Here is a 12,642-nt window from a genome sequence, read left to right as displayed (position 1 = left end):
GTTGCATTGGCTTTTTTTGTACAAAAACATTTCAATTTGATATAATCAAAATTATCCATTTTGCATTTTGTAATGCTCTCTATCTCTTGTTGGGTCATGAATTCTTTACTTTTCCACAAATCTGATAAGTAAACTATTCCTTGCTTTCCCAAATTACTTAGAGTATCAGCTTTTACTCCTAAATCATGAACCCATTTTGACTTTATTTTGGTATATGGTGTAAGATATTGGTCTATGCCCAGTTTTTGCCCTACCATTTTCCAATTTTCCCAACAGTTTTTGTGAAATAGTGAGTTATTAGCCCAGAAGCTGGCCTCTTTGGGTTTATCAAAGAGTAGATTGCTAAACTTGTTGATTTCTCCTACTTGTGTACCTATCCTATTCCACTGATCCACACCCCTGTCTTAGCCAGTACCAGGCAGTTTTGATGACTGCTGCTGTGTAGTACAGTTTAATATCTGGTGTGGCTAAGCCACCATCTCTAGCATGTCTTTTCATTAATATCCTAGATACTCTAGACCTCTTGTTTTTCCAAATGAATTTTGTTATTATTTTGTCTAGCTCAGTAAAAAAATTTTTTGGTAAATACAATGAAATTTAATAGAGGTAAATGTTAAGTTCTTTTTTTGTTGTTATTCAGTCACATCCAACCCTTTGTGACCCCATTTGGGGTATTCCTGGCAAAGAAACTGGAGTGGTTTGCCTTTTCCTTCTCCAGTGGATCGACTTTGTCAGGCAATCAGAGGTTAAGTGACTTGCTTAAGTAACAGCTAGGACGTGTCAGGCTGGATGTGAACTCAGGTCTTCCTGACTCTAGGCCCAGTGCTCTATCATAGCCACTGAGCCACCAGCTGCCTCCAGCAGGGCCATCACCACTCACCCTAACCTATGTCTTGCCACTGGCCAGTGATGACACTGGAGAAGTGAGGCTGATGACTTTGCACAGCTCTGCCTCACTTAAATCTAATCATCCCCCTCCTAATGTCATTGGTTCTCTTCAAGAACAAAGGATGACCCACAACAAGTTGCCTCCATGTGTAACTTCTTACACAGGGTTAAATTTGACAAAGTACGAAATGGGAGAAGTGGAACGGTTAGGTAGTAACTAATCTGAGAGAGTCAGGACTTTTGTAGAATGCAAGTTTAATAGAGGTCAACAATGTGATGATGGCAGCAAAGAAAGCTACTATGACTGCAGCCTACATTAAGAGAGTAAAGAATAAGTAAAAGAATTCATTGTACTTTGCCCTGTTCACACCACATCTGGACTAGTGCGTACGTTTCTAAAAGAAGTCATCCTGCCTTTGTGATCACTACTTCCTTTAAAAAAACAACACATACTTCATTGATGCCTTTTGTACCTACATCACAGTGACTTCCCATCCACCTCCTGGCAAACAGAACCCTCCCTCCTGACAAAGAGCTATGACAATAAAGCTATTAACAAGTCCTGTCTGATTATCCTTGGCTCTACATGACAGCCTTAGCTCACTGTGTTTGAACATTCTTGACTGTTTTTATCAGACCACATTACTTTCTTGCATTCACCTTTCATTACTTGTCCCTGCATCTATCCTCTACACGTCTTTTAAAAACCTAAATGGGGGAGGGGGGCAGGGGGTAGAGGGGGGAAGAAAATTTAAAACTCTAAAGCTTATGGAAGCGAATGCTGAAAATTAAAAAATTAATTAAAAAAAAAACTAAAAGTGGTCAATGAGTTGGTTTCCCTGAAATAGCCGTCACTTTTCCTCCTTATTGGAACTGCTTCAATTCAGAAATTCATTCTTGAGACCTTCTTAACATGATCAAGGCTTACATTTTAGTCCACGGAATCCCGTATCTATCCTTTTCCTAAATGGTTTGTAATCCATTCTCCCTAAATATAGGGTGTCTATCAGATTGTTTCTAGCTTTTCTCTATCATGTAATTTATGATGGAATAGTCACTTCTTCCAAGGTTCCCATACTCACTACCTTATCAATCAATTCTATCTACAGCAGCCACTGTTTTTTTGTTATATCCAAAGAATAGAACTAAGACCAATGAGCAGGTGATGCCACAAAGAAATAAATTTCAGGTCACTATAACAAAGTCTTTCTAAACTGGATAAGGTAATAAGCTCTTCATCAGATATAAAAGGGGATAATGAAGAGAGAAGAACTGAATACACCAAGAAGGTAAATGAGATAACCTCTAAAGTCCTTGGGGGCGGGGGGGGGGGGGGGGGGGGGGCCCCCCGGTGTCTATTTAGGAGTTTGCACCTGATACCTGTGATCTTCTCAATGACTTAAAAGAGAAGCTCACTACTGATAGCTAGCAGGTGAATGCGAAGGGAGGAGGGGATAATTTGGGTGTTGTAGGGGAGATGATATTTGCTATAGTCAGTATGGAAAATGCACTAAGAAATTAAGCAAATGATTTTAAAAATTTCCTCATTCTTTGCCTTTCTTTTCGTAACTTATCATTTTTAAGCAGTGTAGCGCTTATCATTACACTAAAAGGAGGTACAAGTAATAATGATTATAACGACAATACACATTTATGTAACAACTTAATCTTGCTTTAAAAAATACCTAGCCAGGGAAAAAGCTCAAGTTTTTAAGTGAATTTGTAAAATTATATGAATTTGATTTATCTATACTACAATTCTTATATGTTGCTATAGATTACTGCAATAAGTGGTTTTAAGATAATTACAACAAAAGCTGAATGTGAGTTCTAGTTTAAAATCACATTAAGTACAAATGAGAATGTACAAAATAATATATACTGGATCAGACCAATGGTGCTTCCAAACTGAAGTTTTGTTGACAGGAGTTAAAGGGAAAATGTTTTACAAGGAGTAAGGTAGTTGACTTCATGTCATCTTATGTGATTAATCTAATCATGCTTAATTTTCAAGACAATTATCCATACATAAATCTACTGAAATACTTCTTAAATCTAGTTATATTCTGCACATCTAAATCAGTTCCATATGTTTACTATCTACAATTTATAAAATCCTGTAATAAGTCAGTCAACAAGTATTCATGAAGCCTCTACTTTGTGTGCCCTACTGTGCTAAGGCTGTGGAGACAAAGACAAAAAACAGTCCTTAATCTCAAGGAAGTGACAGTCCAATGTGAGAGACAACATGCAAAAAACCACGTTATGAACAAGATCTACTAGGCAGGATAAAGTGGGGGTAATTTCAAAGAGAGGGTACTAAAATTAAGGAGGATTGGGAAAGGCTTCTTGGAGAAGTTAGGGCTCTCTTCTATAATTCTGTTTTTCAAGCTTCTACAGGTGCCCCAACTTTATAAAATAAAATTTTAATATTTTTATTTCCATGACCTAAGCTTTCTTTTCATCCTCCCATATAACAAATTTTCTAAGGAAAAAAAATCAGCGAAACCAACCAATACATCCAAAGTTATATTTTAATAGTACCTCTTTAGAGCCATGTTTAGGCTCTATAATTTGGAAACATTGTTTCAACTGTCTGATGTTGGTTGTTTTTTCTATCTACATTGTTGCCTCACACTTCTAATAACCTGGGTTAGGTTGGTAAATCCCTATCATAGTCAGAAAAAGCATAAACTTTTATAACATTCTTTCTTAGCTATAATTCTTCTTGGTTGATAAGTCAAGAAACTTAATCTTTATACTCCATTCATATATGGAAGTGTCTATTTCCTTAATCATTAAGACCAGAACTGCACACAATGTTCTGTTTTACATAACAAAAGCATGCTTCCCATCTTACTTCCAATACCTATCTGAACACAGCGACAGAGAGGGCTGATTTCCTATAAATTAACAATAATGCTGATTTGTAATTGATAAAGTGCAAAGTTCAATTTTCTGTAATTTGGGTTACTTTCTCCCTAGACACATCATCACTGCATCCTTGCTTAAGATGAAGAGAATCTGCTCCATCTATTGTTGACTCAAAGTCTCCTTTTTAAGCTCTATAAACTTAGCCCTTCCTTCAGCATACTGTCACTTGCAAACATACAGATTTTGGGTTGCACTCTTCCTTCCTTATTACTTATAAAAATGTTAGTATGTAACCCACACCAAGCACGTATCATTGAGGAACAAATACTACTTGAAAATTGTACCACTTAGAGCAGAGTTTTCCCCCTATCCTTTGATTCCTAACTATAGGTCAATCCTCTACCCCAGGGGTGGGGAACCTGCAGCCTGGAGGCCACATGTGGCCCTCTAGGTCCTTGGGTGTGGCCTTCTGTCTGAGTCCAAGTTTTACAGAATAAATCCTTTTATTAAGGGTATTTATTCTGGGAAAGCTGGATTCAAAGGACCACACTTGAGGATCTAGAGGGCCACATGTGGTCCCCCACCCCTGCTCTACCCTTTGACACAACATTTACTCCAAACCCATGGCAACTCAAGTTATGTTTGAATTCTAGAATAACACAGGATAGATAGAAGAATATAAAATAACATAAGGCAGTATAATCAAGAAAAGATACTGATTTCTCTTTCTCTTAAGTACTTTGGTCTGATATCCAGCATTATTCCCTTGGACATCTCATCACTTACTGCCTACTACTGTCTACCTCATGGTAATACCTGTTTGCCTCACAAAAGATTTTAAACAAAAAGACAGTGTCTAATACATCGTATTCTGCAGAGCACTAAGCTCCAAAGAAGAGCGATGGAACTAAAACTCTACATAAATATCCCTTTTGTTTAAAATTAAGCATCCAAATAACTTCTGAGTGCTTTTGCTAATAAAACCAGAATCATATTAGAATTTGCCAATCCTGAAGATAGACGATTACCAAGTAACTTTCATCCTCCTCCCTTTAAGCTTTCCCTTCTTCAGAAGTATTCTCAATTCTGTACTGCTTCAAGTACTTAGACGCTAAACAATTGGCTCTAACTCCCTACAGAGTAGGAATCCCGTTTCTCTAGCTTTGGTGCAGAGCGGCCTTTGGGTTAGCACAAGCGGGCCGGATCCTAGCTCTGCCACCGATGAGCTGGGTGATCTTGCGCAAGCTGTCTTCTCCATTGGGCCTCAGTTTCCTCTTCTGGGAAAGAAGGAGACAGGACACGATGATCTTTCTAGCTCTGATGTCTTATGATTGCTCAATCCCTCTGCAACTTCGAAGAAGCACAGTTCTCCCAGGAATCACACAGAGGCATTTTTATTGTAGTTTTCTGGGAAGAACACCGTTCATAACATCACGCATCTGCTTCAAACCTCAAGGCTCACTAAATACATGTACTCTCTCCAAAGTCTGTAAATGCCTTCTTTCCTTCTGGCCAATGAGGAAAAGGCAGAATCTGGAAGTGCAACAAAGGAGCACTTAGCTCAGCAGTGCAGCACCTTCCAGTCAGAAGATCTCCAGACTCACAATGTCAAGGCGCTCACATTTACTAGCGATCCCTGGTGACAGAGACTGTGCTAGGAGCCTAGATACTACTTAAATGAGGAAATCCTTTCATTCCATATCACTTCAAGCCCACTAAAAAAGGTCTTACAAAAAAGAAGAGAAAGCAGATCACTTTGCTCACACACCCTGTGGTTCACCAACACCAACATCCAAAAGATATCAGGAATTCACCTACATACATTCCCTTCACACTCCTTGCCCTCCTTTGCATTTAAGGAACACTGCACATACATCATCCTCAATCTGCACTGGGAATTATGCTAAGTTTTGGAAGGAATATCAGCAAATTCGTAGAATCATGGGTGTTAACTGAAGGGAGCAGAGCATATAAGAAAATATTTTTAAAGGATTGAAATATGCTGCCAACAGTTTTCATTCAGGACTTTACTCACCTAAGTAATGTTGTGGATGAAATGGCATAGGCTTACTAGTCGCTGAATAATATCCAACCGCTCTCTTAAATCGAGTAACTTTGTCATCTGTTCTAGACTGAAATAGAAATAAAAAAAACTTTGTAAAACCATTATGCCTCTAATCAGGTATATTCTTAAAAAATAAAACACTTTTGCCTCTAAAGTTATTTTTTTATGTTGGCTTGAAGTTTAAAAATATTCTAAATTATTTAAGAAGAAGCAAAAGATATCAAGGAAGAACACTATCTACCATTAATTATTTTTAAGTAACACGGTTGAACTGATATACAACAGCTTAAATCCTTGAGATGTTTCTTTCCCCACCTGACACATGTGTGCGTGTGTGTGTGTGTGTGTGTGTAATCTGTTACGTTACCAAAATTCACCATTCTGATATCAATTTATTTCAATTCTTACTTTGGGGAGAGAAACATATGAATGCCAACTAACTGGACAGAAACATAATTGTAAGCCCCTCTAACCGGCTCCAGACCCTGCCTGTGTAGATTACATGGTAAAGATCTAGAAAGTGATTTTCTTATATGCTTAGTGCATGGTGCAAAGGACAATGGATTTATAGAGCATGAGGACCTGGGTTAAAATCATGATTCTGCAATTTATTACCTATTTGTCTTCACCAATATATACCTGAGGTTTATCAACTATCAGCTATAAAATGAGGAAGTGGGACCAGATGACTTTGCCATTCATAAATCTCTCTCTCTCTCTTTCTCTCTCTCTCACACAGACACACACACACACACACACAGACACACACACAAATAATATGCAAGACTACTCAAGAATTGAACCAAATACCAAATAACCAAACAGCTTATTCCAGTTAGATAATCAAAAGCTAGCAGATGCCCAGGGCAAACCATATTCAAGCTGTTTTACCTGTGAATGCTGAAAAACATCTTTAGCTATGGCATCCAAATCAGTGGTATCCTGAATATTACGAACATAGTCAGCAACAGCTTTGATCACTACATCACAAGGTGGTAAAACTAGCTGGTGAGCCCGTACCTAAGAAAATAAACAAACATGTAAACAAATGGGTCAAAGAGTACTTAATGGTGATCTAAATTTATAACTAAAGTTCTGACGACTTATAATACTTAGTTACATTTTAAGATGCCTACCAGTACCACCACCCCCAGTTGTGATTCTACCTAAAAGTTTTTAGCATTGAGATAGTTTCAAATTTCTCATTTCCTGTACCAGAGATATAAACAACCTATTTTTCCTTTAGATTTTTCTACTTTAAGAAAAAGAAAACATAAGGAACTATTAATTAAAACAAAAACTCCACATTACTGCTAAATAATGCTTAATGGTTCACCTTTTCTCAGACATATATCCAACACTGTGATGATAGTATATTAGCTGATCACTAAATTTAAGAGGTCATTTGATTTTGGTATTGATAAAATTCCACTATCATAAATTTCACATCCAAATGCTGTTCTTGACATTTTCAGAAACTACATTTCTAGTCTACTGGTACTAGAGATCTAAAAAAACAAAACACCTACTGCCTTGCTTCTCTGTAGTTGAGAGTGAAAGTGCCCTAAAATCAGTACAAATAAAAGTGGAAGGAATTGTACAAACACCTTTATATTCTTGTGCATAACTTTCTTCCTGTTTTTTATAACTAGATCAAAAAGCACTAATATCACAATTACTCGAGGGCATCCCAGGAGAGGAGAAGAGGCAGCCAGTCAGGAGTAGTTTTTGTTAGTCTCAAATCTTAAACTAACTAGGAATATGACCTGGACAAGTCAATTAATCTTTCTAGGCCTTAGTTTCTTCTTCTGTAAAAAGAGGTCCCTTTCAGGGATAATGTTCTGTATGTCTAGTCATGATCAGGGATCATTCAGGAATATTCTGTATATATGCATGTATGTATGTATATAGCACCATGACCATATATATATATGGTTTAAGATTCTCTTTCAAAACAAATTCTATCACCCTCTAGGATGACAAAAAAAACAGCTTATTTTTTTTATCCACAATGGTAATTACAAAGAGCATTTGTTATAATGGGGTCATATCTGCATTTATTCCACCCCCATCCCCAAAATATAAAGATGCCAGTAAACAGATTTTTTTGAAATTAATTCTAAAAATAAGTCTAAAAATAAAAACAAACTAAAACCAAGCAAAGTCAAACCATAAATTTGTTTTATTTCTTTATGTCTTTTGAGCTATAAAATTAGTTTTCTTAAATAGAAAAGTAGAAGAATTAGTGGTTTTTCCCCCTGGGAACTTTATTCCCCTCGTCTAAAAAGCTATTGCTTGAATCCAATGCATAAAATTTTACAGATAGCCTATAATCATAGGTGTATCCCACAAATCCTGTAAACTGCCTACAACAGCTAACCATGTCATTCCTATTTAAATACTTAAGAATTTGCACATTATGGCCAATTTATCAAACAAGTGTTCTCAATTTTGCAAGAAAATGATGAAGCTGTAAAGCAGAACCTGTTCATTTCTGCATTCCATCTACTTCCTTATCTATAGGAGATCCCAAATCAGTTTTTAGAAGAATAAAAATTTCTGGAGTCTAAGAGCCCTATATAACCTGCTTTGGAATCTTACTTCTGATTTTTAGCAAATGTCTGGTAATTCTTCCTCCCAGAAATGAAACTCTCTAATTTAAATTCACTTCATTTCTATGGACAGCAAAACATGAACATCCAGTCACCATCATTTCTTCATAACTCATCCCGGGGCAGCTAGGTGGCGCAGTGAGTAGAGCACCGGCCTTGGAGTGAGGAGGACCTGAGTTCAAACCTGGCCTCAGACACTTGACACATGTACTACCTGTGTGACCTTGGGCAAGTCACTTAAGCCCAAATGCCCTGCCAAAAAGGAGAAAAAACAAAACCAAAAAGAATAACTCATCCCTCACCCACATCTTCTCCAAGCTGAATTATCCAAGTAGTTTTGCTTCTTCTCAAAGGAGAACAATAATGATTAGAGAGAACAAATAAAACAACTGACAGCTTTTTTTTTAAAACTGACAGGACTTAAAAATTTAAGCTGTAACTTGAATCAGTGTAACTTGCTACATAAGAAACATACACTCAGATCCTCATGCAGTAAGAAGGAAAGAACTAAATACTATGTATTACCTATTTCTAAGACGACTGACAGCTCTTTTTTTTAAATTGATAGGACTTAAAACTTTAAGCTATAAACTGAATCAGTATAACTTGCTACACAAGAACCATGCGCTCACATCCTTATGCAGTAGGAGGGAAAAAACTAAATACTATGTATTACCACCTATTTCTTTACCTGAGGTATTTTTTCCTGAAATTCCTCAATCCTCTCCTCTACCATTTTTTCAATTATTTCATTCTCTCTACCAATTAGAATTAAATTAGAATTTACTACACTATTAAAAGAAAAAAATAAGTATTTCAAGAGTCTTTAGATCCTCAATATATTTTGTGAAAATACTTTAAGGGCAACAAGTTAAGGCATTAATACATTAGTTATTAATTATTAATAACTTGGGAAAGACGAATGAAAGGGGTCTCAAACCACTAAAAATTTTTTTCCTCTACTTCAAACTTTTACCTAAACCCATAACTCCAGCCTTAACTATGAAGTTTTGTTTTGGTCTAAAAACAAGTCTACCCAGTGTGGATTTAAATTTAAGTCTAAATAAATGAATGTTATTTCCTACCCAAAGCTACTCAAATAATGTGCACAATTTGTTATTAATTTTTAAATCTTATGAGATATGCTTATAAAATGTGTATTTTAACACATTATGGCGAATCCCAAATGTATAATATCACAGAACATTAGAACGTTCATGGCCTTTAATTCAGCAAACATGTATTAAGTTTTACTATGTGTAAAGTGCTGGGGATAAAAAGACAAAAACCTCAGCAGTTCTTGACCTAAAAGAGCTTACATTCTACTGGTATAAAATGTTTGTCAACCATTCAGTTTGAAAAACTCTACAGATTCATAGGCTAAATTCAAACGATATCATATTTCAAGGAAGTAAGAATGTTAAAACAAAACTATGGCTCACAGTACCGACTAGACCAAAGTTGACTTCTCCAGCCTCCTGATACTCATTTGTGAGAATGATCAGTTATGCTTCTCTGCATGACCTTTTAATAAAAGTTATCACTGTAGGCACATACATGTTAAATCCCCAAATCAGCCAACTTCTGAGTTTATCAAATTCAGTCATCACCTCATTCTCTATCCCCAAAATACATGCTTCGGAATTTCAGGATAGTATATACTGCCAGAAAACACAGCCTCAGATGGAAGAATAAAAAAGTTATCCAATCTGTAGCATGTCAAAAGTGCTAGTTTAAACAAAGGAAAAGAAATTTTAAATCAAAATGACATACACTTTCAAGAAGGTGCCCCCCCAACACATAAGTACACGTGTACACACACACACACACACACACACACACACACACACACACACACACACTCTCTCTCTCTCTCTCTCTCTCCCTCCTTCCCTAAATCTTTCCTTTTCTCAGCTCTTGATCTGTAGGGAGAAGAGATCTGAACTGCTGAAGAGGGGTCCCAGGATTTGAAACAGAAGGTGATAAGTGTTAGAATTGGTCTGAAAGTTAGCTGACTTTTTTCCCCTGGCAAGGCTGACAAGAATGTTTGAAATGTAGGAGTGAACAAAGTTAAGCAGTAACATTACTATTTGATTTCTAGTCAAACAGAACAAAAGAAAGTTGAAAGGTTTCCTTTCCCAAGTACTACAGAACTTACATGCTGGGTAAGACCATGTTCTAAAAACAGCAAAAATCATGTATGAGTTATATATTCCACTTGTAAGAGAACAATCAGAGAATTTAGAGCATTGAGATTATCTAGCAAAATCCCTTCAATGTGAAGATCAAGAAACTAAGGCTCAGAGAAGGATCTGGTGACTTGACCTAGGTAAGGAGTATCAACTATTTAGTGTCACAGCCAGGTCTCCTGATTCCAATGTTATTTCCAGACTACCCCACAGAGCACATTGTTGATATTAGATATCATTTATATAGATAATTTTTTTTAGCCAAGTCAAAGACGCTATTATAGGACATCAACCAAAACTTGAAAAATATCTTTATTATTATGAACTTCTTTAAGGGCAGGACCCGTTTGTTTCATTTTTGTCTTTGACTCCCTAGCATGTAGTACAATAACTGGACATAGCAGGTACTCAACAAATGCTTGTTGATTTGACTTCTTCCTTGTAATACTACTATTAGTTATATAGGCTGTCCCTAAAGACTGGACACATAGGCAATGTGGAGTTATTGCATCGAGTTCCCGTGAATCTTGCAAAGCGCCATCAACCTTTTCATCACAAATGATGGAAATCATATTGAAGATGTTATTTGTTAATATTCCAATTAAATAAAATGTTGAAAATTTCATTAATTTCATTTCCTGAAAATATGCATTTTTGCCTATGTGTCCAGACTTTAGGAACACCCTGTATATGGAAATAATTAGTATTTAAAAGACAAGATATTGTACTAATTTTTAAATACTTTAAAAATTGATATTTAGAAAAACCTTACCTTCCCAAAACTAGCTAAGCTATAGCAATTTAAAATTAAAATCTTTTTCACTTTCTAAAGAATATTATATTGCTCACAGGTTACAAAAGCTTTGCTTAGCAGAGACCATAAAGTCAGTGTACGTACTTTTAAAAACTATATACAGTATGTTTGGATATTGCTGGGTTTTTTTAAATTTTGTTTTGAAAGATCAATTCCTTATAATAATTATCTTTGGGGGGCAATTGAAACAGTCTCATCTTCACCTAAGTCAAATTCTAAGCAGCTCCAAGATTTTAACAAGGCTCTTCAAAGACCCAAGTAAATAAACTTTACTGTCTCATATATATCCCTTTAATAAGCATATAGATTTGCTTGAAAGACCTCCAAGTTTTTCCAAAGCTGTGTGTGGTTCTAGGTAGATAACAGGCCCTCAAATAATAGTTAACAGCTTTGAATAGCAGGTGACTGATATCATCTTTTCTCTTTCCCTTGAATATTCTTACATCATTCCTCTCAGGCAACTGGCTTCAATTTTTTTTCTTTAACTGTAACTTTTCATAAATCTATTCCACATATTGAGTATTGATATACTTAATGAATAATTTGTAACTTTAAGAATGCTTTACAGGTATTCATTAATGTAAACATTTTGGCCAGCAATAAAATAGTACAAATGGCTATGTAGCAACAATATCTTAAAATCCTGGGAGTCTCTCTTTGGTTTCCACTACCAGATGTTTTCTTAATCATTAGTTTTTGGTAAGTCTCCTAATTGGTTTAATTTTTGGTAAGTCTCCTAATTGGTTGAGTTGGGTTGACATTCTGCCTTATCCACTGAAGAGAAAAAATATAAATTAGGATTTCAATATTTCCTATTCTGAAGTTCATCTTGTGTGATACAAGTGTAAAGGTAACCCTGGCTTCTCCAAAGCTATGCCAATAGGTTGTAAGCTCTGGACAGGTGTGGTGATGAACTGTCATCAGTTACCCATGACCACCCTAGTTAAGTTCCAAATGGAACCTGTGAAGATATGAATTTTGAGAAGACAGCAATCATTTCTCAAAGATTATCTAGTAAGATATAGAGGGTGGGTTGCATGCTTCACTGATGAACGGAGTGCCACACTAACAAAACCTGCAGATCTTTGAATAACTTCAATGCACGTGCTATTTGTACAACCAGTCTATCAATAAAATTTAGCATTTCAATTATTAGAGTCACTTAATATCAAAATATACCATGACCAATGCAAATTCAAG

At 36.0% G+C, this 12,642-nt stretch overlaps 1 protein-coding gene across 4 annotated transcripts in view; it reads right to left on the bottom strand.

Moving 5' to 3' along the window:
- The window catches only part of FAM120A (family with sequence similarity 120A), a 149,708-nt gene that overhangs the window by 87,174 nt on the left and 49,892 nt on the right, over positions 1-12,642 (bottom strand). For all 4 annotated transcript variants that reach the window (XM_036737606.1, XM_036737608.1, XM_036737607.1 and 1 more), the window contains 2 exons: positions 6,719-6,847; positions 5,798-5,894 (listed from right to left, as the gene is read on the bottom strand). In XM_036737606.1, coding sequence (XP_036593501.1) covers positions 5,798-5,894; positions 6,719-6,847 — 226 coding nt within the window. The remainder of the gene's footprint in view (positions 1-5,797; positions 5,895-6,718; positions 6,848-12,642) is intronic.

Source organism: Trichosurus vulpecula, chromosome 9 (genome assembly GCF_011100635.1).
Source record: "Trichosurus vulpecula isolate mTriVul1 chromosome 9, mTriVul1.pri, whole genome shotgun sequence".
Classification (NCBI taxonomy): Eukaryota; Metazoa; Chordata; class Mammalia; order Diprotodontia; family Phalangeridae; genus Trichosurus; species Trichosurus vulpecula.
This window is presented reverse-complemented; position numbering and strand designations above follow the sequence as displayed.